The sequence below is a fragment of the Mytilus trossulus genome, chromosome 13, assembly GCF_036588685.1.
Source record: "Mytilus trossulus isolate FHL-02 chromosome 13, PNRI_Mtr1.1.1.hap1, whole genome shotgun sequence".
Classification (NCBI taxonomy): domain Eukaryota; kingdom Metazoa; phylum Mollusca; class Bivalvia; order Mytilida; family Mytilidae; genus Mytilus; species Mytilus trossulus.
Window position 1 is genome coordinate 33,525,822 of NC_086385.1, and position 26,894 is coordinate 33,552,715.

The following is a 26,894-nucleotide window of genomic DNA, read 5'->3' on the forward strand; positions in this document are numbered from 1 at the left end:
GAGTTATCTCCCTGTAGTGTTATGTACCACCTTAAATAAAAAAAATCTACTCTATCATTACAACTGAATTCTGACATCTTTCTAATAAAGTTCTTGACATAATTTCCAAATGTGTTTGTATTTATTTGGGTTTAATTACAGGTACACATGTTTATACATATATAAATATGAAATCAATGTGATTCAAAGTACACTAAAACATGGAATATACACATGATAGATATTCAAATGTTTAAAAAACAGAAATGTAAAAAATGTTTCCGTCTTCACAACAGTAACAAAATGCAAAAAAATCATGAATTTACAGCATATATTAGACATACAAAATACTTTTATAGTTTCTCAAAGCAATTAAAAAGAAATCCAAAAGGAAATACTTCATGTAATTATTTCATTCAGACTTTTTATCACAAGAAAACCCATTCAATTTTACAGTTCAAAAATCATTGGCAAAATACATCAAAGAGTAGCTAAAAATATTATCTGTGTTGGTCTTTGGTCCAGTCAAACTCTTTTATTGCGTCAGTTTTTGAAAATGTTCACTGTTGATATCACTGTTCACTATGTAGGACAATTGTGTTGAAAACAGATCTGTAAATTAAAAATAATAAAAAATGAAGAAGAAAGCACAAAATACTAATTAAAATACAACAATTATTCCTGTAAGGACATTCATGAGAAATGCTCTTTACCATCAGGCGTTAAACAGTCATTTCAGACTTCCATTTTTGTCAAATTTGTTAAAATATCCTTACCTTGAATGGTCAGGCATCTCAAATAATTATTTGTTACCATTTATTTGGACAAAATCTACTATGATTTGTCAAGTCAGCTGATTATTTTTTATCACCATAAAGATATGTTTATTTAATTGTCCTGCACTGAAAATCATCGTTAACGTCATTCAACATGACTTTTTGAAACATGTGGTCCTTACCTTAAATAACAGTATTTTTTTTATTAATTTGCTCCTTTGAGGGAGTTTAATTTTGATGAATCTTAAAATTCAAATGACTTGACCTCTGTGGTCTGATAATATAATAAACAATGTGAACTATAATTAATATGTATCATGGTTTCACAAAAATTGCAGCAAGATTAAATGTCTTTGACATGCTGAATACACCTTATCGCTATTTGTCCGCCATTACTGGATATCACAGGTTCCTGTAAAATTTTGACGTCATAAAACAAAATATCTGATGCCACATTGGAAAAGTGATTGTTGTATGCCTCTAAACTTTAAGCGGCCGGGTCAGCCGGGATTAGCGATAAGGTGTATATTTTGTTTTTATTACATTTAAGATGGTAAGATGTTTTTGTTACTGTTGCTCATATGATGAATGTGATTGATGTCCGTGAACACAGGCATGATATTGAGATAAACCAGATATACAAATAATACTGGTTTTACCAAGTGCATATTGAATTGCCTCTCTTGATTGTTTTCACACTCTTTTTCACTTAATCCTCAACTGACTTGAATATCACTGTGCTGTCTGTTTTTAAGATAACGAGATTGGAGTGTATAACTGTGGATTTATTTATTTTCGTGGGTACCGATTTTAGTTGGTTATGGAAAATATGCATTTTCTTAGGTATTTGATTTCGTAGTTTTGGTTAACATTGTAAAGTGTGCATATACTTCTTTGGGAAATTTGAAATTAATTAAACATTGGAATTCGTGGTTCCCCTGTATCAATGAAATCAACAAATAATTGATATCCAACAAATATTAATGAATCTACTGTATATTATCTTTAAATAAACCTACCATGCATAATTCTTTCTGAATGATTTTCATCCATGCCATTCTGAGTTGATAGCATCCCAGGCACACCTTATCTCTTCAACGTTATTTTGATCCTATAACATAAAGGGAACAAATGTTAAATGCCCCACTCGCACTATCATTTTCCATGTTCAATGGACCATGAAATTGGATAAAAAATATAATAAGGCATTAAAATTTGAAAGATAATATCATAGGGAACATGTGTACTGAGTTTCAAGTTGATTGGACTTCAACTAAATCAAAAACTACCTTGATCAAAAACTTTAACCTGAAACATGCACTTCCATTTTCTATGTTCAGTGGACCGTGAAATTGGGGTCAAAAGTTTAATTTGGCTTTTAAATTAGAAAGATCATATCATAAGGAACATGTGTACTAAGTTTCAAGTTGATTGTACTTCAGCTTCATCAACCAGATGCTCCGCAGGGCGTAGCTTTATACGACCGCAGAGGTTGAACCCTGAACGGTTAGGGCAAGTATGGACACAACATTCAAGCTGGATTCAGCTCTAAATTTGGATTGTGATTAAATAGTTGACACAGCATAGGTTTCTGACACAGAATGAATGTGTTCTAATGAACTTAATTTTTTTGTTTTCTTTTAGAGCAATTCACTATGCTGTTGAATATTAATCCTCTCAAAAAAATGTTTGAAGAAATTTTCTTTTTATTTATGAAATTTCAAATGAGAAAATTGAACCCAATTTTTTTAATCACATCCCCCTTTCCCTTATTCCAAAACTAATCTCAATTAAAATTTCTAATGGAGTTTGCAACAATAACTACTCATTTAAATACATCATAAAATATTAAGATGTAAAAAAACTGCTTGTTATCACTGAATGGTAAAGATTATTTTAATTTATCAGTTGGTAGTAAAAAGTGAATATACATTGTATATTGTATATATAACAAAGATTTAAGTTGATTCTGGACAAAGAAAGATGACTCCAAATAAAAAAAAATCTTACAATTAGATATTTCTTGCTTACTATTCTGGACAAAGAAAGATAACTCTAATTAAAAACAAAATTGCTATTTCACAATATTTTGCAATAAGATATTTCTTGCCATTGCGCAATACTGTGCAATTGAAAAGACTTGCTATTGCACAAAACTTAATATAATAATTTTAGATCCTGATTTGGACCAACTTGAAAATTGGGCCCATAATCAAAAATCTAAGTACATGTTTGGATTCAGCATATCAAAGAACCCCAAGGTTTTCAATTTTTGTTAAAATCAAACTAAGTTTAATTTTGGACCCTTTGGACTTTAATGTAGACCAATTTGAAAACAAGACCAAAAATGAGGAATCTACATACACAGTTGGATTTGGCATAATCAAAGAATCCCATTTATTCAATTTTTGATGAAATCAAACAAAGTTTAATTTTGGACCCCAATTTGGACCAACTTGAAAACTGGGCCAATAATCAAGAATCTAAGTACATTTTTAGATTCAGCATATCAAAGAACCCAAGCGATTAATTTTTTGTCAAAATCAAACGAAGTTTCATTTTGGACCCTTTGGACCTTAATGTAGACCAATTTGAAAAAGGGACAAAAGTTAAAAATCTACATACACAGTTAGATTCGGCATATCAAAGAACCCCAATTATTCAATTTTGATGAAATCAAACAAAGTTTAATTTTGGACCCTTTGTGCCCCTTATTCCTAAACTGTTGGGACCAAAACTCCCAAAATCATTACCAACCTTCCTTTTATGGTCATAAACCTTGTGTTTAAATTTCATAGATTTCTTTTTACTTACACTAAAGTTAGGGTGCAAAAACCAAGAAAAATGCTTATTTGGGTTCCTTTTTGGCCCCTAATTTCTAAACTGTTGTGACCTAAACTCCCAAAATCAATACCCACCTTTCTTTTGTGGCCATAAACCTTATGTTTAAATTTCATAGATTTCTTTTTACTTACACTAAAGTTACGGTGCAAAAACCAAGAAAAATGCTTATTTGGGTCCCTTTTTGGCCCCTAATTCCTAAACTGTTGTGTCCTAAACTCCCAAAATCAATACCAACCTTCCTTTTGTGGTCATAAACATTGTGTTTAAATTTCATTATTTTCTATTTACTTAAACTAAAGTTATTGTGCGAAAACCAAGAATAATGCTTATTTGGGCCCTTTTGTGGCCCCTAATTCCTACACTGTTGAAACCAAAACTCCGAAAATCAATCCCAACCTTTCTTTTGTGGTCATAAACCTTGTGTCAAAATTTCATAGATTTCTATTAACTTAAACTAAAGTTATAGTGCGAAAACCAAGAAAATGCTTATTTGGGCCCTTTTTGGCCCCTAATTCCTAAAATGTTGGGACCCAAACTCCCAAAATCAATACCAACCTTCCTATTGTGGTCATAAACCTTGTGATAAAATTTTATAGATTTATATTCACTTTTACTAAAGTTAGAGTGCGAAAACTAAAAGTATTCGGACGACGACGACGAGGACGCCAACGTGAAAGCAATATACGATGAAATTTTTTTCAAAATTTGCGGTCGTATAAAAACTACCTTGACCAAAAACTTTAACCTGAAGCGGGACAGACGGACGGACGGACGAACAGACAGACGAACGAACGCACAGACCAGAAAACATAATCCCCCTCTACTATCGTAGGTTGGGCATAAAAATAATGGTGTATTGAAAATAAATCATATCGATTAAAAAATAATTGAACTGATCTAATTCCTGAGAAAACAATTCATTAACAATACTGATTCAAGCATTTTCACCATTTTGATTGTTGTTGTTTTAATGCCAGTTTCAGCACTCTTAGATAACAATAGGAAACAAAGAGGAAAGCAAGAAAGTAAGACATCATAATCAGATTTAAACCAATGAAGAACTGAAATCAAATGAACCACATGTTGATTACATTTTTTTATACAATGGGTGCAGAAAGGGATAAATAACAGGAATTAGAAAAAAAACATTATAAAGGAGCATAATTCTTGAACAGTGAGAGTTAACCCACCAAAATTTTAACTTGTTCTATGTTTATTGGAAATAAGCATTATATTTAAAATTCATAACACTTATACATAAAGATAATCCTTACAAGATAATCCATGTCATCTTCACTTAACGTCCAATCAAAAACTTGCATATTATCTTTTATTCTGTTTGGTTTAGAAGACTTTGGTATGGTAATATATCCGTGCTGCACACTCCATCGAATTAAAATCTGTGCAGTTGTCTTATTGTACCTATAAAGAATTTATCAATGATTAAAAGATGGACAAATTTGTATGATTATTATATTTTAGTTAATGATTAAATCATAATTTAAACAAAATAAAACAAGTGAAGATACTGCTCAATGATGATACTTCGGTCCAAATATTTTGGTAAACAGGAAGTTTTAAAAGTCATTTGTTTAAAAAGTATCTATGTCCTTAACTTTATTTTCTGAAAAGATATAGTTGAAGGAAAGTGCTCAGATATTACCAATAGCCTGTATGACTACATGTAGGTCTTAAATGGTTTAGACATTAATGTAATGGTCAGAATGGTTTCAGCAAATTTTTAAATCAAGACTAATGATAATGTTTGACTTGGCAGTTTTTGAAAATTTAAATCTAAAATAATTAATAAGAAATGATTTCAAATTTACTTACTTAGTGTTAAAAACAAGGAGCTATTCAAATTCAAATTCTTTCATAACTTTTTTAGGCGTAAGGCTCATCAGTTTAATCAAATACATGAACAGTGTTTACATATGGCATATTACAAACAATATCAACAATATACCTGATTAACAATCGGTGATGTCAGAAGTTTCTTCAATACAAAACATCTTTTATAACAATATTGAAGATTGTATGGAATTTGTTTTCATATTGTATATTAACAGCTAAAATAAATCCAATGCAAATTACTTAAATGATGAATAAGTTACCTTGTAGCAAGATCACAGATTTGTTGATTTTTTAACATTTTGCTTTTCACCAAAGGGGAATAACCCATGACAGTTATGTCATACTTTTTACAATAATCAATTATCTCCCTTGGCTGAAGCCATGGATGGAGTTCAATCTGATTAACCGATGGGGTTGGTAATCCTGCATTTCTTAGACCTTCTAAGTGGTGAATGTTGAAATTGGAAACCCCAACTGACCTGGAAAATAGAAATGTATAATGATATAAACTCACTAGTCTTAATGAAATATTTTTTGAAAATCTCTTAAATTTACAACCATGTTGACATGGGTTTATAATAACACAGTTAAAATTTGCTCACCTGAATTTACCTGAATCTCACATGCAATTCAAATGAAAAATGTGATGTGAGAATCACCTCCAATGAAAACAACATGAAAATTATCATTCTCTTGAATTGAGAATCACATGATCTCACATGAATTTTTTCACATGACTTTTACATGAACATTCAAAAAAAATAATTTGTTTTTTTACATAATTTTGATAAATTTGAAAATTTGAATAACTTTATTTGAAAAATCATACCAGTTTCATGCATAAGCTCATTTGAGGGGAAATGTTCATGTGAATTTCATGCAAGATTCTGTGGGTGAAATTGGCCAGTGTATATTGGTTGGTATTGTCTTTTGATTAAAACGCTTTGATGTCCTTGGATGGTTTTTTTTAGTTGTTAGTTTAATATTCAATTGATAAATATCCCATATTCAAAAAGAATTTTATTAACCTAAAGTTTGCTCATGATAAAATCAACAGTAATGGATGTCAGCTATTTAGACTTCTATAGTGTGAGCAAAGTCAGGATAAATTTAAAATTACTAGTTTTTGTACAATATTTCTGGTAGAAATTTTAAGAATAACTGAAAATCATTTAATTTGTGGCAGAGGAAATGACACTTTAATATATCTGAGATTGAATGACAAATTAACAATCATGAAAGGTGTTAATTTGGGCATTAACCATTCGTTAACATGTCACTTTAGGAAAATGTACTTTGAATTGTAGAATTAGTTCTTATGAAATGAAAAAGCAGGCCAAATATGAAATTATTTCTATTTTTCTTTTCATATAAAAATTATGAGGAGATAAAATTAACACTTCATAATTGCATATCATAGCCTACAAATATGTATGTCTGACTTTCATCAATTAAAACTAATTTTACATAAGAATTAAATCGTTAAAAATCAAACAGTTTAGGTTTTGGAATGTTTAAATTTGTAACATCCCAATAATAGGAATCATATTATAAAATCTGATAACATATTCGTATGCAAATTTTCCTGAAATTGCTATAAATAATCTAGCCTTTGTGTCCAATCTTCAAAATTTGCAATAATAAATGCACACAATAATTTCTACATTTATAATTAGAAAAAATAGGTTGTTATAAAAATGTGGTGTGTGGGCACATATCCTAGTTTAACTATACTATTCTTTAAACCATATAGTTGTTTATTGTTTAATGGGCCAAGCATTGTAAAGTTATATTAACATTGAAAGGGAAATTTAGCCCTTATGGAGATTCTTTTAAAAAAAGATTAGATAAAAGAGAATATGTATTAACAAGATTATAGACATATCCAAAGGAGGGATTTTTATACATTTTGAAATTTCTCAGTCACAACTGTACTTGAACTGGTCCTTACCCTTACCTCAACCCTAACCCTCAACCTAACTCTAACCCTAACCAGTCTCAACCAAATATCCTATGTATTTCAAACAACAGATCACCTGACCAAACCTTGTTTCTTTAGTTCCAACATGGCTTTGTAAGTCTCTACATTTCTCCCCTCTCTTGGTCCATGAATCAGAAACAGGTCTATATAATCTGTATCTAATCTGAAAATACAAATCCACAAAGTATTGAATATTTGGTAAATATAACAGAAAGGTGGATTTAATTCTGGTTGATAATGTTTGATATGTCTTTTTATTATTGAGGTCGCTAGTAAAAACATAATGGGTTATGTCCCTTTGAACAGGTATATAAAACCCATTTATTTTCTATCTTAAATTTAACTAATAATTAATTCACTTTGTATGGGTGCCACATGTGAAGAAGGATCTGCACACCCTTCCAGAGCATGCACCTGAGATCACTCCCAGTTTTTTGTGGGGTTCATGTTGCTCAGTCTTTAGTTTTTCATGTTGAGTTTTGTGTACTATTGTTTGTTAGTCTTTTTATTTCTTAGCCATGGCATTGTCAGTTTATTTTTGACTTATGAGTTTGAATGACCCATATTGGTATCTTTAGCCCCTCTGACATTTGCATTTTTTGATTTACACTTAATAATATTTAAATGAATAATGCAGTACATCTATCTACTTAAATATTCTGGTAGATAATTTTGATCAAGAGTAAAACCTTTTTACTGTGGATTCATTTGTTTTGAGGGTATCAATTTTGTGCATAAAGACAATTTGTATTTTTCGTGAAAACTTGATTTCAGAGTTTTGCTCAATATTGCATACAAGCCTATATAAAAATTCTTTTAAACATTAAATTTGTGGTTTATCTATAACCACAGAATCCCCCAAAATTGGTACCTGATTAATAATAAAAATATATATATATACAAAAATTTGTATTGTCTTTCCTATTTTGTATATAAAACTTCAGATAGATGAGCAAAATTCTACTAAATGCCAAGAATGCTTAGATCAACACAATAAGGACTTGAATTAGGTTCTCCCTAAGGCTTTTTGAAAGCAAGTCCAGGAACTCATCATTTCTGGCCATGGCAAGTCCAACAGTAATGAGAGTGAAAAGAAGAAATTTTATCACCAAATTGGCAAATGATTAATTTTTTCAGTCTCCCATGACAAAAAAGAGTCACAAATAACATCAACTTGAGACAGTTTTTTAACTTTTGCTATCACATGATGATATGTGTGTCTAAACCAAATTATTGAGATATTTTACAACCTTGATGCATCACTGGACTCACCAGTTTGAAAATTGATGTGACCACACTTATTTTAATGAGTCCAGGACTCATGGACTCACTTTTATACATGTATAGTGAGAACCCTGTGTTTATCATAATAATATAAAATAAGGAGATATAGTATGGAATTGCCAATGAAACAAAATTTGTTAAGTCTTTACCGAACTAAACTCCTCTGTAAACCTTGAATACATGCATCATGTCCATTCTGCCATTGCTTTGTTACTATAAATAGATCTTTTCTATCTTTACCACTCATAGCTATGCCTTTACCTACATCTTCCTCATTCCTGTAATGAAAAAAGTATTTTCCTCCATTTCAAACTCAAAGAATGCATATTTGAAAGTATTTAAATACAATGTACCCTTATAATATACAAGTAAGCATCTTCTAAATGTATGCATTGCAAGGTATACATTTTCAAGCAGTAATTGATTCATGGTACTAATAATACTGTTAAGGTGTCAAATTATTTTTTATAATGGTAAGCTGAATAATTTTTATTGCAATATATATTTCCTTTTTGAATTGGCTTCATCCCCCATAACTTGTCATTCTTATACAAATTAAAATTAAAGAAACAACAGCTCAACACAAACCTTTTTCCAGGGCATATCTCAAGAGTACTTTTGTCTAAAAAAAACCAACAACATTTTTTTGTATATTTTACCCATATCTCTGAGCAGTATCAATCATTCTGTATCCCTGTTCAATGGCATATGACACTGCCTGTGAACACTCATTTGTCCATGCTGTTCCCAAACCAAATAGGGGCATTGTAGTTCCATCATTCAAATTGATTACAGAGTCAATATTGGTTGCCATGGTCACCATTCCTGCCAAACTGAATGTCTACAATGAAAAATTATAGAGGAGATAATTGTACTGTTTGTTAGAATGCTTTTTTTATCTTTTCGGCTTAATACATACATTGTATGGACCATAATTTGCTATTGGGCTCCGTTTCCTATAACTATAGAAAAGTGATAAAATGTGAATTACTTTAAGAAAAGTTGTAACTACATCTAAAGGTGCCATTATTTTTATAAACATACAAGTGAATGCTACTCTACCCTAAAAAAAAAAATTAAATATACGAATTTCAAAGATTCTACAACCGTATTTTGTGTCGTTTCTCGCGTTACTTTTTGCTTCCGAAGAGCATAACGCTGACTGATTTATAGATAATCGTCACCGGCAACTTCGTAACTTTTGCTTTCAAATAACAAAGAACATCGACCAATAAGAATAGTGAGAAGAAAATGCCGAGAACTATAAGTATTTATGTAGCAGATGTAAGAACAGTGGCTTGATTTTTGTGTCCGATTTCGTAACGCAATTTTTAGATGATGTAATCTGCTTTGTTGTAATAGAATTCTTAAAAACAATATGCAAATATGAACTCTCGCGAGATGTTCAAACAGGTAAATCCGAGATGATTTACATTCTTGTTTTGACCTTCGTAATAATTAAGTAAGAAAATTACGTTATTGTTATACGTTACATTTCACACGAAACAGAAGTCCAGTTATTTATTAAAATTGTTTTTGTCCTTAAGTTCTAATCATTTCCGGTCATACGTAAAACATGTGACTAACATGTGATAACGCCATTACGGCCGGATGTACGAAATACTAGGTCTAAACATTGTTTTTGTTTCCAACGGGATGTTAGCAAACATAATCTGTAGACATGTTTCGTCTTGTTTAAAAGAGGAAAATACAATTGTCAAAGAGATTGCGCCGGTGGTCTGTTATTTTTCCTATGTGCATAATGTTACATACGATCCTGTGTGAAAATAAATGCCCAATGACTTGACAAAATCGATTTCATATTTGACAGACGTTAGAACACACTTCGATTCCCGATAATGACGTGAAGAGTCCTTGGTAAAATCAATCGAAATTACGTCTCTTATCATTGTACCAATGCTCGTTGGATTGATTTAACTTCAGCAGTAAATATTACTGGATATTTTAGGTGAATAAATATAATTTAATAAAAAATACATGTTAATATACCGTTACACTTGGAATGTACAAAGTTGGAATCTTTGTCATAGTTTTTAATTAATATTTTTTATTCATGTTCTGCAAACACTTATCAGAAACGCAATAAACTTGTCAAAGGAGAAGTAAACTTTTACCATGCATGACTTGAAAGGAAGTACTTTATTGATTTTAGCCCACTAAAGTAGGTTAAAATGTGGAAACCATGTAGATGGTGTACAGGTCACAAGTATCACATTGTGCCTATTTTAAAGATTTTAATTCCAAGTTAAAAGTGTTTTTCTTTACTGGATTTAAAGAATGTTACATTGCCAATGATTTGGAATAAATTGTATATAACTGGAATATCAAAACCAAATATAAATACATTTTTTTGGCTTAAACATCAAGATACAACGATTATGGTATCCTGTATCAATGAAGAAAATATGGAAAATTCTGAATAAATTGTACTAATTGTTTTCTAAACAAGCACATATTTAGGAGTTTTATAATACTGTTACATTTAAGATGGATTTTTAGAAAAAGTATACTGTTCAGATTATTTTAAGCAGATTTTGCAATAAAATAAAACTAAAAAAATGCTTTCGGTTTCTTATGGTTTCCTGTCAGGTTTAAAAAAAACTTTAATATATTAAACATTGAAAATAGATTTTAAATATTAACATGAAGCAAGTAACACTAGTAATGGTGTTTATTTATGCCTTTTGAATTATATTGTGCAAAATAAAGAAAATAAAGATTGGTTTCCTGTTTGGTTTCATGTCACGTAAACGGTGAATCAAAATGTATTAATTTTTTCTCGAAAAACTCAATTGTTCCATTCATACTATTCTAACACCAACACAACCCACAAAATAAAAGTTAAAATTTTAGAACTTATAACCAGTTGCTTCGCAGGGCGCAGCATTATACGACCGCAGATGTAGAACCCTGAACAGATGGGACAAGTATGGACACAACTTTTAAGTTTGATACAGCTTTAAATGTGGATTGTGATTAAATAGTTGACACAACATAGGTTTATGTCACATTATGATTTTGGACCCTTTGGACCTTAGTGTAGACCAACTTGAAAACTGGACCAATAATTAAAAATCTAAGTACATTTTTAGATTCAGCATATCAAAGAACCCCGAGGATTCAATTTTTGTCAAAATCAAACAAAGTTTAATTTTGGACCCTTTGGGCCCAAAATTCCTGAACTGTTGGGACCAAAACTCCCAAAATCAATACCAACCTTCCTTTTATGGTCATAAACCTTGTGTTTAAATTTCATAGATTTCTATTCACTTATACTAAAGTTATAATGTACTGATTTCAATTCAAATTTCTAATGAAGTTTGCAACAATAACTGCTCATTTAAATACATCATACAATATTAAAATGTTATAAAAAGTGCTTGTTATCACTGAATGGTAAAGATTGTTTTAATTTATCAGTTGGTAGTAAAAATGAAAATACATTGTATATTGTATAAAACAATGATTAAAGTTGATTCAACTACTATTCTATACAAAGAAAGATAACTCCAATTGAAAAAAATAATTGCTATTGCACAATACTCTGCAATTTGATATTTCTTGCTATTGTGCAATACTGTGCAATTGAAAATTTCTTGCTATTCCAGAATACTTAATGTAATAATTTTGAATCCTGATTTGGACCAACTTGAAAACTGGGCCCATAATAAAAAATCAAAGTACATGTTTAGATAAAGCATATCAAAGAAGCCCAAGAATTTAATTTCTGTTAAAATCAAACTAAGTTTAATTTTGGACCCTTTGGACTTTAATGTAGACCAATTTGAAAACAGGACCAAAAATGAAGAATCAACATACACAGTTAGATTTGGCATATCAAAGAACCCCATTTATTCAATTTTTGATGAAATCAAACAAAGTTTAATTTTGGACCCCGATTTGGACCAACTTGAAAACTGGGCCAACATTAAAAAATCTAGGTACATTTTTAAATTCAGCATATCAAAGAACCTAACTGATTCAATTTTTGTCAAAATCAAACTAAGTTTTATTTTGGACCCTTTGAACCTTAATGTAGACCAATTTGAAAACGGGACCAAAAATTAAGAATCTACATACACAGTTAGATTCGGCATATCAAAGAATTTCAATTATTCAATTTTGGATAAAATCAAACAAAGTTTAATTTTGGACCCTTTGGGCCCCTTATTCCTAAACTTTTGGGACCAAAACTCCCAAAATCAATACCAACCTTTCTTTTATGATCATAAACCTTGTGTTTAAATTTCATAGATTTCTATTTACTTATACTAAAGTTATGGTGCGAAAACCAAGAAAAATGATTATTTGGGTCCCTTTTTGGTCCCTAATTCCTAAACTGTTGGGACCTAAACTCCCAAAATCAATACCAACCTTCCTTTTGTGGTCATAAACCTTGTGTCAAAATTTCATAGATTTCTATTAACTTAAACTAAAGTTATAGTGCGAAAACAAAGAAAATGCTTATTTGGGCCCTTTTTGGCCCTTAATTCCTAAAATGTTGGGACCAAAACTCCCAAAATCAATACCAACCTTCCTTTTGTGGTCATAAACCTTGTGTTAAAATTTCATAGATTTCTATTCACTTTTACTTAAGTTAGAGTGCGAAAACTAAAAGTATTCGGACGACGACGACGACGACGACGACTGACGACGACGACGACGACGCCAACGTGATAGCAATATACGACGAAAATTTTTTCAAAATTTGCGGTCGTATAAAAAAGGATACAAAAAGAAACCAAAGGCCGAATACCAAATTATGGTCCATTATATGTTTTATCGTAATTAGAACATGGCATTAAAATATTGTTTTCAAAGCCTTAAAAGCTGGAAATTCAATCCAAACTGCATGAACTGGTCTGAACACAAATATCTCATTAAAATGTAATATAATGGTTTTGTATATCTACCAGTTTCTACATGTATGGCAAATGAGTGTGCACTTATGACAGACAATGACAGAAAACAATGACAAATCATACATTTAAAATCTGTCATAAGTTGTCTGCACTTGTGCCTAAGTTTCCATGACATCAAATAAAGATATTTACCCTTTTGCTCTTTAGAATTGATGTATTTTGCCTCCAAATGACCTTAAATCTAACCAGAATTACTTTCTGAAGTCTAGCAACAATCACTTTTTAATTGTGACGACAAATGTTTTGAATTGTGATGGGAACCAGTGTGTATAGATTTTATTTAATTAATGATTAATGGCTTCAGAAGAATAAAGTGTCTGTTTATGATGTGCCAACGTAAACATTGATCATCAACAAAAAAAGACTAGTCGAGTGAAAATATTAAAAAATCATGAAAAGTTTTACTTACAAATCATGATTAACTACTGTGGATTCATTATATTTCGTGGGATACCAATTTTCGTGGTTTTAATTGGTACTGGTGAACCACTAATTTAAATGTTCAACAAATCACAAATTTGCTATTGGGTTGCATACAGACCTGGACAAAACCACGAAATCAACTATCCACGAAAATGTAAGATTTCATCAAGCCACGAAAATTGATACCCACGAAAATAAATGAATCCACAGTATATGAGTGCCAAAATAGCTTGTGATGAATTAACCAAGTCCCGATTTGACTGTAACAGGTGCCGAAAATGACCAGAAATTTATTAGAATGTTTCACATAAACCATTGACTTTTTGATACGATGTGTTTGATTGAATTTTTCACATACCATCCAAGTAATTGCATTGTAAAGATTTTCTCCGATACTTAATTGTTGAACAGGACAACTAGGTATAATCATCAAGCAATATTTTCTAAATTACATTTTTTTTCGGGAGTCACTTCATCGTAGGGGATAGTAACCGAGATAAAATGTTTACTTCTGTTCTATGGTTCATGCGTTTCCTTTTCCATGAATGGATCACCATGGCCATTGATAACCAGATAACGACTACAAGAAGAAGAATAACTGTTACAAATTAAACTTAAAAAAAGAAAATGCTCCATGTGTACGCTTAAAATGTAATATTGTATTATATTTGACGATACGAATTTAAGCATGGATGCAATTTGGGTACTCCTCATTTCAGAATTATTGATGGTTTGGAGGTTAGTTCAGACCAATTTTTCTATGATTCCAGATGGAATAAAAATCAAATTGATGTACCTATATAATAAAGCAGGATAGGACTACAAAATAAACACTAAATGGAAATTGTTGTTTTGATCATAAAAAAAGTAGTTAAAAAAAACTGTCAAAATAGGTGCTGAATTTGGGAACCGTCACGTTATTTCTATATAAAAATAACTGACGTGAAAGTTAATTTTAACAAACTGATTCATATCAATCAAGTAACTCGGCCTTGAATGGTTTAGTTACTTGGATAGAACAGGGACAGCCTATATACTAGACATACGGAATAGAATGATTCCGGCCTCCGAACAACTGTACTACAGATGTTACGCGGTATAGAATAGAATATAGAATGGTATATAACGTGAGTGGCGTAAGTTGTGTCATCTTCACAATTCATTTTTTTTCTTGCTGAAAAATCTTTTAATTTTTTTTTTAGACAAGTTCGCCTAATCCTTAAAAGTGGTGGGACTCTGGTCAAGCGGGGCTATGTTTTTCCTAAAAAAAATATGATATCATGTAATATGTTCCATCATTATGTTGTTAAATATATATAGGTCGAGGGTATGTGCAGTTTGAAAAAAAGGTATCATCAGCAAAATTATCCGTGGTTAATAGACATCAATAACTTTGAGGTGAGGATTAAAAAAAAGAAACGATTTAAGTGGAGAATTTTATTTTTTTTCAAACCGTCTTAGAATTTTACGAATCATAGACATTAGCCAATGATTAAAAAATAAACATTTAAGATAAGAGTGAATAATTTTACTCTAAATAGGTCTATAAACACTTCCCAATGTTACAATTTTCTTTTGAATAATAACATAATAAAAAGAATCTTGAATAGGAGGACATGTATGTATTGCCCGATGCTCAGATCACTGAGAAAATACGAGTTTTTGTACAATATAATTTCCAGAAACCAGCCAGTGCGATCCAGTATTTTTTTTTTAATTCAATTCAAAGTTTTATTGCCATATATATTTGTTTGATGGTATGCTGAATTTTTAAGTCAGGATAAGGCATAGTTCCGAACGGGTGCTTTTACAGTTAGAGTTCTCATCTTTATGTAAGATGTTGTCTTCAGATTCAATAACACATCGACAAAGACAAATATGGTAGGATGGCTAGCGTAAAACTGCTCGTTCAGGTAGGCACGAAAAGACTCGACACCATTCGTTGTTCTCTTTTCCTCGGGGTCAGGGGTGATGTCCAAATGGTTGGTGGAAATCTCAATTGCCATTTATATAAAATTCCAATATATAATCGGCAGACCTCATGCATTTATCGTCAGATTGAGCATCGGCAATTAATTCAACAAAGCATTCTTCAATCATGTCAGTTGGCAAGTAAGCAAAACCAAAGATTTCTCAATGAAGTTTAATTCATCCTTACCCGAGTCAGTAGTTATATCTAGTAAATTGTAGCTATACCGAGATCAGAAAATTTTCTTTATTTAGACAGAAAAAATAAATAATTCATCATACATGTACATTCAAATGTTTTTAATTTACCAGGTAAATTTGCGGAAAAGTAATAAATACAAATTGCGGAAACGTATATTTCAAATTTGCGGAAACGTAGTATTGGGACTTTGAAAAATTAGCGGAAAAGCAATACGCCCAAAAAAAATAGGGCTATGAATATTTTTTTCTTGTCTACTTGTTTCCTTGTTCACATGACATCCGATACAAGATCGTCTGGAAAAGAATAAATATAAGCTATTATCATGATTTACTTCACGTTCCTCTATTTGAATGTTATGATGTGCTCTTGCTAACTGTGCCAATCGAAGGTTTAAAATGGTGAAAATGTTGAACATAACTTCTTAGTCGAACTTGAAATAAGGAATTCAACAGATAGACATTAACAATATGGTAGCGGTTGACGAACATGTTTTACGATAACAGTAAATCTTTCATTCCTATGTAGCACAATTCCAGTAGCTAGATTGTAGAAGATGTGGTCACACGATGAATTCCATTGAAATCGACAACTCTCCATCCTTATCACTATATATGTAACAAAGAAAACCTTTGTAGGTCAAAGAACGTCCTTCAACATGGAGCCTTGAGCTTTCCTCACACAGAAGAGCAAGCTATACAGGGCAACAAAAGGAATAGTGCAAAACCATTCAAACAGGAAAACCATACAACGGCTTAATGTATATAAAAAAACGAGAAACACTTATTAACCTACAACGAACGACAACTACAGAACGACAGGTTCCTGACTTAGTAAAGGTGCAAACAAAATAAAAAGCTCCTACATAAGGAATATATATATATAATATATATCTCCCAGTTTATATAGTGTTACAGACTTTCTGTTTCCTGTTATAATTTCCTTGATAGAGGACAACTGTTACAATGAAGCTATTGGACCACTAGATCCAAGTGGTAGGTTTGAAATCATCCCATTCGGATCGTTTTTCAAATGTCATGGAGTATTTGAGACGCATAATGATAAGTTCAAAGTGTATAATAACCTCAATTGCAACCTTTTATCAATTGTGACACCACCGAATGAAATTTAGATCGCATTTGTACTTGTGCGAGCATCACAGATAGGAAGTTAGTGGGCAGGGAACCCAGTCGCCCTGTTTTGTGAGAGAAAAAAAGTTGTTTATATTGAATCACCGAAAACTTCTCTTAGGCAGTCAAGAGTCCCCACTTTATCCACAATTTATGGATCCGGCACTGCATCACAATTCAATGGGTATCACCTATGGAGATGAAATTGCAATGTATTCTTTCGGAGCTAATAAGTTATCAGCCCGTATTTGATTGGTACATGTGTTGCTTAATCTTTAGTTTTTTTCTGAGTAGTATTTTATGGATTTGTTTGTCTTTTCGTCGTTTTTTTGCCCTGGCGTTATCAGTTTTTCTTCAACTAAAAAAAATAATTTCTTCGACTTATGAGTTTCATTGTCCTCTTGTTACATTGTTCGCCTCTTTTGTATGATAAACAGATGAACTACAAACATCATTTGGTTGTAAGTTCCAGTACTAGTTGATTCACTCTTTTAACTTACTTTTTTTATTATTATTTGTTTCGTTTTTCAAGAAGATATTCGTTTTTCAAGAAGATATATGGATCTGCATATGTGTGCTTGTATTAAAGACAGTCCAATTTGAACCATGTACCGTGTACCAATTACCGCTACCATATTAAGACCTAACTATTATTGGTAAAGAAGTCTTTTGGAAAAGAAAGACAGAAATGAGCTTTGTCTTTGAAAGTAATAACATATATATCTTATTGTTTTATTCACTGGTGAAGTTTAAATTGACGTTGGTTGCCGAATAAAGGTAATTTTCCGTTGCTCACTATTTTCAGAATCGTGACTTTTGACAGCTCGGCAGCCTTATATAGGTACATCTTCTGTTTTAATTGAAGATTGCTTGCTGCTTTCTCGATTTAAATTGGTTAATTTGGTCATCGTGTTCCGTCTCTTTGTGTTAACCGCATATCTCCTTTTATATAATAGAAAAAAACAAAGGATCTGGGATATCTACATAAAAAACACACACAAAAAAGCAAACGAAAAAAAGCTATGGTGTCTGCTTTGTGGTCGGGTTGGTGTTTCTTTGACACATTCCCTATTTCCATTCTCAATTTTAATTTTAGAAGTAATTTTTTACACAACCGAGATAAATTTCTTTGTTTTTGATAACACAATCAATTGAGGGTTACCAGACATAAATAACACCCTTTTTGTCTGTTAATCTTGAATCATTTTATAAATTCACATTAGTGTGTCTTTCCTGTCTTTTCGTTGTAATCATTGATTTAATTGTATTCAAATAATTGTAATAATTTTGTAATCATTGTACCAAATTTAACATATGATTATTCTGCCTTTGTTGAGCGTCTTTAATTGACAATAAAATATATTTGATTTGATTTGAATCAACTGGTTTTCGAGGTATAAATATCGAGTTGAATGATAAATTTATATGTTGAACAATATCTTCATATACTAAATTTAAAACTATTTCAGTAATGTTGCCCGTTTCGAAATAGCATTGGCGTGCGGTGGAGTCCGTATAATGGCGATAATGATGCTACCAACTCTTAAGGAGACAACTTAGAAATGTTATTAAAGTCGCTGGTATAAAAGTGAGAAAACATGTTGACAACTATAGGTCACCCTACCTCTCTTAAAAAATGGAGAAAAAATCAACACGAAATAGAAAGCTATAAAGTGGATAACAAGATGTGAAACCACTTAAAAGAGAATTGCTTACACAAGCTTCATTTGAAATTTCATGGATAGTTGTCTCATTGGTATTCATACCAAATGTCCTTTTTCATCATTGTTCATTTGTCAACTTCTATTTAAGTTATACGTCTAGTAATGTAATTTAGAATCTGTTTATAATAATGATGCAGTCTTAGTTTGAAGATTGCAAGACCAGATACAGTTTCTTAAGTTATATATAAGTGTTTGTCTAGTCTTCGCCTTAAATGATCTTTAACTATAAAATCCATGCAAGAGGATATTTTCATTCCTCGCAAAAATGTCCAGCCCTTCAGCATAAATCAATATTGTTTCCAGAGTTTATATAGCAAGGACATTAGATTGGATGCTGTTGTACACTAGTACGTCTAATTTTAAAATCGAATGGAGCTCTTGCGAGTCTTGCTGCGATTGTAAAATATTCTGATAGCAAGAGCTAGCCGGTTATGAAAACCAAGACGCTTGTCACAATCTTAAAAATAAAGGGAATATGTTTACGTATACAGTGGAAACGGATCTTTATTACGAACCATTTATTGTAAATATGATACAAGGATATAATTAAAATATGTTACACGGCCAATAACTAGGAGCCTTTACAAGATTTAGTAGTTTATCAACATCGCTCTCTGTCATGTGAGACCCAATGTCATGTAAGAAATCACGAATGATCCTATTCCTGTTTAGTCTATTTCCTGCTTGCAGTTTTTGTACAAGTTCAATAACTTTAAATGGAGTAATTTTTATTTCCTGTTGCATTTTTTCAAAAAAATCAGCGGGATCCTCCGAGACTTCATTCCAATTCTCGTTTCCTTTCAAGGACGTGCACGTGTCAATATCATTCTTTTCCCAGTCGTAAGGTATGCTCTCACTGACACGACACCATTTGTTCTGTTCACTGCCATGTTCTAAAACGGTTTGTACGTGCCTAACTATTTGTTCTACCTGTTTGACCTGTTTGGCTCCTCCTGGTTTATTAGAATAACACAATAATTTAATTGCAATGATGATATTAGTTTATAGATACCACCAGCATTTCTTAGCCAATTTTCAAATTTATCTTCATACATTTCTTCACCTTTTTTTGATAATTCATCAACGCATGTGAAAATCAAAAATGTTCTACGTTTAAGGTGATCTCCAATCGCCTTATCTTTGAATAAGACATGCATTGTTTTAATGAATCCGGGATTCGATCTACCTATTCGAATCGTGAGCCCAAATACAACTTTCTGGCAATCCAAATCTTCTAGAGATTTGTAAATTTGAATAAACTGAGTCAAACTTTCAAAGCCTGTCGTGTTCCTAACTGTAAGATGTAGACCTAAGACATCATGCGTCTCTTGCTTTTGTTGTGGTTCATTTTTGAAAACCCTTTTACCAATAACTGTGTTACCAGTTTCACTTTTACCGCTACCAGGGAATCCAATCAGCACCAAAATTGCTTCACTCATTTCAGTACTGTAGAAGAGAAAAAAAAGTAGTTTATAGTTAGAATGCATTTTTTTTATGTTCTCAGTTTTGTAAAACTTGCAATGCATTGGCCTTTGAATAATTGTATTTTTGCCTCATTTCTCCAAATCACAGAGTTAATAACGCATATTTGTCATAATTATGCACGAATAAATTTTTGTTTTTCAGTAAAAAGCTTTCACGTATTCTTCAAGGGTGTAGTCTCTGAGTAAAAAAACATCTTACAGCTTGTTGTTCGGTGTGAGCCAAGGTTCCGTGTTGAAGGCCGTACTTTAACCTATAATGGTTTAATTTTTAAATTGTTATTTGGATGGAGAGTTGTCTCATTGGCACTCACACCACATCTTCCTATATCTATTATTATAGTTTTAATAATTACGACTTCAGGCGTATATTCACATGTCATCAATATTATGAAAAATCATTTAAATAAAGGTGAGGTAATTACGTATTCCCAATTTGAAATCAACTTCATGAAAGTATTGTCGAAATATTTTCTGTTTTAAATGAGTTTCTTGTATTTCTTTATGAGGGAAGATTTATGAGCTTTTTATAAAAAAATCATAACACAACTAGTAGCTAAGACCCGACATTAACTTAAATAATTAACAACTTTTCAACATCAGTCATTAACAATATGATACAGATTCTTATTCGCACTACAGTATTTCTGGAATAATTAGCAGGCGGAACCCCGGTTGAAATAGAACAAAAGAATCGAAGCTCTATGTTAGAGAAGGCGATAAATGCTTACTGTAATGTTTACCATAGTAACAAACATTTCTAAAGTTAAGGTTCATGTGGACCCTATGACTAAAATGGCCGTATTTTCACCTAAAAATTTACAATGAGTACAGAACATTAAAAACGAAGAAGTACTGTGAACAAAACATCCCCCCTTTTCACCTTTAAAACTTGTAAAATCAACCATATTTGAATTAAACATACGAAAGCAAAGTCCGTTTTTAATTTTGTTAAACATATTTGACAAGTTTGCATTGCATACTTCTAGAAGTTCCGAGTATGTTTTGTACCGTCAACAGAATTAATCCCTTCTTGAAACACACTGACACCACACACACGCATCACATGATTCACAATGATACCACACACACGCATCACATGATTCACAATGATACCACACACTCGCATCACATGATTCACAATGATACCACACACACGCATCACATGATTCACAATGATACCACACACACGCATCACATGATACAAAATGATACCGCACACTCGCATCACATGATTCACAATGATACCACACACACGCATCACATGATTCACAATGATGCCACACACTCGCATCACATGATTCACAATGATACCACACACTCGCATTACATGGTCCACTATGATACCACACACTCGCATCACATGATACACAATGATACCACACACTCGCATTACATGGTACACTATGATACCACACACTCGCATCACATGATACACAATGATACTACACACTCGCATCACATGATACACTATGATACCACACACTCGCATCACATGATACACAATGATATATACTACACACTCGCATCACATGATACACAATGATATCACACATTCGCATCACATAATACATAATGATACCATACACTCGCATCACATGTTACACAATGATATCACACGCTCGCATCACATGATACACAATGATACCACACACTCGCATCACATGATACACACAAGATTAATACACAAACACATACCTAAACAATGCATATCTTAATTCCTTTATTATAAAATAAGTTATTTTATAACCTTCACTCGGTATTCTCTAACTTAAATTATAACAGAGATTTTTAAATTACAAATTAAATTCTTATTTTTCTTGAAAAGAAGAAGGCTGCAATGATACTTCTTTTTCTTAAGCCTTTGTCAGGTCGAAAGGGGACTACGGTTCATTCAGAATTAATCGTATCATAGCAACAGTTATTGATGTACATGTCTTAACCATAAGTCGGCTATTATCTGCCCTTTGTTCGAGTTGTTGCCTCTTTGACACATTCCCAATTTCCATTCTTAATTTTAAATAAATCTTAGATACGATGTATTTTACAAGATATAATTTTTTTCCTCGTTAGTATGTTTATTTTTTCTATGATCTTCTTAAGTGGTTATTTTCATTCTCACTCGACTCGCTGAGAATTATTGAAGTTAATAAAAGTAATTAAATAATATTTCTTACAAATGTAAAATGACACTTTTTACCATAAATCCGCTACATAATGGTTGTATGTCTGTATTGTAACCCCAAACACAGCTTTTAAAATTGTGAAAATTGTGTTTGCAATTTCTGAACACACCGACAAAGAAGTTCAAACCCCATTAACAAATTTATAAAAGTCATTGTATGACGAATATATATATCGATTAAGGCTCTCCGATAAAACAAAATAAAAAAAAACCAGAAAATTCATGCTTATTATAGCTATAGAGATATCTTTTGATAGAATTTGTATTATTTATAAACATTATTCGAATATACACATTCATGAAAGCGATTAACAGATGAATATGTCTTTTTGTAAACTCGATGCTATCGTCCTTCGATGAAGTGAGAATGGGAAAATACAATGTCATTTAAAAAACCATAAATAATCTATAAATATCCCATAAAATCGAAGTTTTCACCATCGCGTGAGTAAAAAAATAAAGTCGCCTCAGACCAGAATACAATAAAAGGAGATGACGAGAAGACAAATAAGAAATGAAATTTCAAACAAACTTTAAAAAAAGGACAAGTTCACATAAAATTTCTGCAATGTAAATTTAAGACCTTATTCATATTATTCAAAATTCCTTTCTCCCAATTTTTGAAACAGTTTTGATAATAACTGTTCTTTAAATATCATAGTTATGTTTGTTGTTTTCTAATATGGATTATCTCCACTTTTATACTTATTTTTGCAGACCCTATTAAAATACATTGGATCGCACCATTATAAAATTTAAAAAAAATCAAGTCAGGTTTATGTTTTGAATGACATAAGAAGATGTGCAACAAGTGTCAATAAAACACCACTCCATCCAAGTCACATTTCATAAAAAGTAAACCCTTTTAGGTCGAAGTACGGCCATCAAAACGAGGCATTGCCTCTCGCTGAACACCAAGCCCTAGTTTTCAATCATGAAAAACAACGATCTCAACATGTTTACAACTTAATGTGTCAATTTTCTTAGACTTTTGGAAAATGTTATTCTATTCTAAAGTAAATAAAAATATTTTTTCAATGCTGGTTTTGTCTTGAACAAGCACAAATGCAAGTACATTCCGGATCCAGTATTTTGAAACAAAGTGAAATAGCCAGGCACCGTTTGAAAAAAGTAAAATCAAAAAAATACTGAACTCAGAGGAAAATCAATTCGGAAAGTCCATAACCAAACGGCAAAATCAAATAAAAAAACACATCAAAAAGGAATGGACAAGAACTGTCATATTCCTTACTTGGTACAGGCATTTTCAAATATAGAGAATGGTGTAAAAATGGTGACCGTCTGTGCATTTATCGGAGACAAAGCTCCATAAAGAGGCTGGACCCCTACCCCCGCAATCGAATTCTGAAAATATATAAACTTTCGCTCCATATAAAGGACATAAACAGATACATTAAATTCGAAATTTCATAAAAAAGCTGATTATGCATAGCGGAGAAGTAGGAAGGCAAACATTATGGTACACAGATACAAAATGAAGACGGCACAATACATTTTCTTGTTGACATTACCTTTCTGTTATTGATGCCATTACATCTCTGTTTATCTCGTCTAACAAAAGTCCAAGTGCGACCAAACATGTAAATCATAGATTATATACTTAATCTATAGTCTGTTTTCTTGAACGACCAAATAAAAGATTTAGTTTTTCATTGAAAATATTCAAAAAAGAAATGTGTAACACCATCGACTAAGCCCATGGATGAAAGAAATTTCCACAATGAAAAGCAGAAACAAATCCTAAAAACATTCTACATATTCTCTTTGTTTCGATCTGTTTTTGATGTAAGTTATCGTAGCAAGTGGCCGGTAAAAAGAGGCTCTCTTATCACTTAAAATTATCTTAAGACTGTCTTAGTGAATAACTGTGTCGCAAGAAGCAATCTTATATCAATTTAAGAATGATAAACAGCCCTGAAGACATTTTAATTTCTTACAAATTTAAGGGAATTCTTTGCATCCCCTTATCATAAATTTATTAATTCGGGTAAATAGAAACCATATTTGTTTCACCTTTCGTAAGAAATCTTTTCAGCAACTGCAGCATTAACGAGTGTTACACGATTCTTACTACACATGTTTAAATGTAAATTTGGCTCTACCCACCCCTAAACCACTCTTTGAATGAAAATGGCGCTTGTTTTACATATAATTAGTTAAACAGACGAAGAAATCAAGTTAACTTTACATGAAGTGTATTCCATGATGCTGAAATCCTCAAATTGCGGTTAGACATAGCAAGCATATATGATTGATGGCTTTAACCTCTAACACCCTATACTAATATCAAGCCGGAATGATTTTCTAACAATCCACAAAAAAGAGGCCTTTTTTGACACTAATATATTAAAGAAGTTGTTGTTTAAATTCATGTTTCTAACAACTCTCTTAAAATCCTAGTCAACAGTATCTCATATATACAAATATTCAAATTTCCACTAAAACTTATACAATTTCTAACAATATATCGATCTATCAGTACAGTTTATTCAATTAATGAAAACCTGCATTTTAACGGAATAAACAATATGAATATTTCGATATTTCTTATATTTAAATTAAAAACCTTCTTATATATACTATACTAATTTTCCCCCAAATAACTCCAAAACACTCTCTTATATATATTTTCTTATCATTGATATTTTTTAAGTAAAGCACTGTCAAATAATACTGTCTCAGGACAGGAATCCGCTAATATTCAGTGGTTTTCGTTTGAGGTAATGGGATTTGACTAACTGTTTGCACCAAACCTGCAGCGTATTTGCAGCAAACATGCCGCAAATACAGACTCTGTTTTCGCTGCAGATAGTTTGTCGCAGAATTGTGGAAACACGTTGCAGGAGGCGGTTTTTTTTCAGTAAAGGATATCCAACAAACAGTATTACTAATATAGACAACATAACAACATAAAGATTGCAGTTCTGCAGACCTTCAGTGTTTGTGGAACATCTTAACTCTTTGAGTTTAAAATTCAGTCGACATGATAGTGCATGTAACTGTAGTTTTAAGATATATACATCTAATTCTTTTAGAAAATGACAAATATCAAAGAATTATAACTTATAATAATCAATAAAACGCTGAATGATACGATAGCATGATAAGAGTTGCTGACAATTGGTCAAAAGGATGTGAATCAGAACCCAAAAAAAACCAGATCGGAAACATGGATTTCAGTGAACAGTAAGTAAAAATACAGTTAACATAAAAAATAGAAAAAGAAACAAAACATTTTCCATAACACCTGTTTTTCATTTTAAAATGCATCTTTTCATTATCTTTCTAAGTCAAAAATGTTCAAGGACATATCATGTTAAATGTTGTGACGGATAAATTGTAGGAGAAGACACTTTGCTCTAAACCAATTTCGTACAGTGAAGAATTGTCTATTCATACTTTGATTACAACACATGGTGACCATTTTAATAGTTATAAATGTTACGAATAATCTATCATTAGTGTCGAATGGCTGATGTAAAGTCTTACATTATTTTGTTTGACATCATGACAATTTATATTTTTTTTATTACTTAGTACGCAAAACAAGCAATATTACAAAAGAATTAAATCAAATATTATAATGAGTACTATAACATTAAAAGAAATGAGTTATTTATATAACTTGTTTAACATTAGCATCTTGTATTGCATCATTTGAATGAAACTTTGTGTATTGAATTTACTGCTTTAAAAAACGTCAAGCGTAAGACTCGTATAATATGCAGAGAAGGCAATGTTTAAACGAGCAAAACAGTTAGATATTTGTCTTTTAGAATGAGAATTGTATTAATTGGATGTACTGGTGTTGGTAAAAGCTCTCTTGGAAACACATAACTCGGAATCGAACTTTTCGATGATTCCCCCGGTGCAAATTCTGTCACCTTCGAATGTGGAATGGGCGAACAAATAATAGGAAAACGAAATGTAAAAGTTGCTGATACACCAGGGATCATTAAAACAGATGGAAAAAATATGGGGTCCGTATTTAAAAAGTTCTTCAATTTCCTAGCACCTGGTCCTCATGCGATTATCATTGTTACTGCACCAGGAAGAGGAAGTATCATGGAACGACAAGATTTAGACGGCTTACGCGAGTTTT

The 26,894-nt window shown here is 31.6% G+C and overlaps 1 protein-coding gene across 2 annotated transcripts; it reads right to left on the reverse strand.

Moving 5' to 3' along the window:
* Nucleotides 1-414: 414 nt before the first annotated feature.
* Nucleotides 415-14,562, reverse strand: LOC134694958 (glyoxal reductase-like). 2 transcript variants are annotated; one of them, XM_063556079.1, is made up of 8 exons: nucleotides 14,443-14,562; nucleotides 9,378-9,559; nucleotides 8,868-8,996; nucleotides 7,490-7,597; nucleotides 5,714-5,932; nucleotides 4,874-5,021; nucleotides 1,775-1,866; nucleotides 415-591 (listed from the first exon to the last, which is right to left on the reverse strand). In XM_063556079.1, exons 1-7 carry the CDS (start codon nucleotides 14,512-14,514, stop codon nucleotides 1,801-1,803), a joined length of 924 nt encoding a protein of 307 aa, XP_063412149.1. In that variant the 5' UTR covers nucleotides 14,515-14,562; the 3' UTR covers nucleotides 415-591; nucleotides 1,775-1,800. The 2 variants fall into 2 exon arrangements, with proteins under 2 accessions (XP_063412149.1, XP_063412150.1); XM_063556080.1 differs by having other exon boundaries at nucleotides 419-591; nucleotides 14,537-14,554.
* Between the last annotated feature and the right edge of the window lie 12,332 nt (nucleotides 14,563-26,894).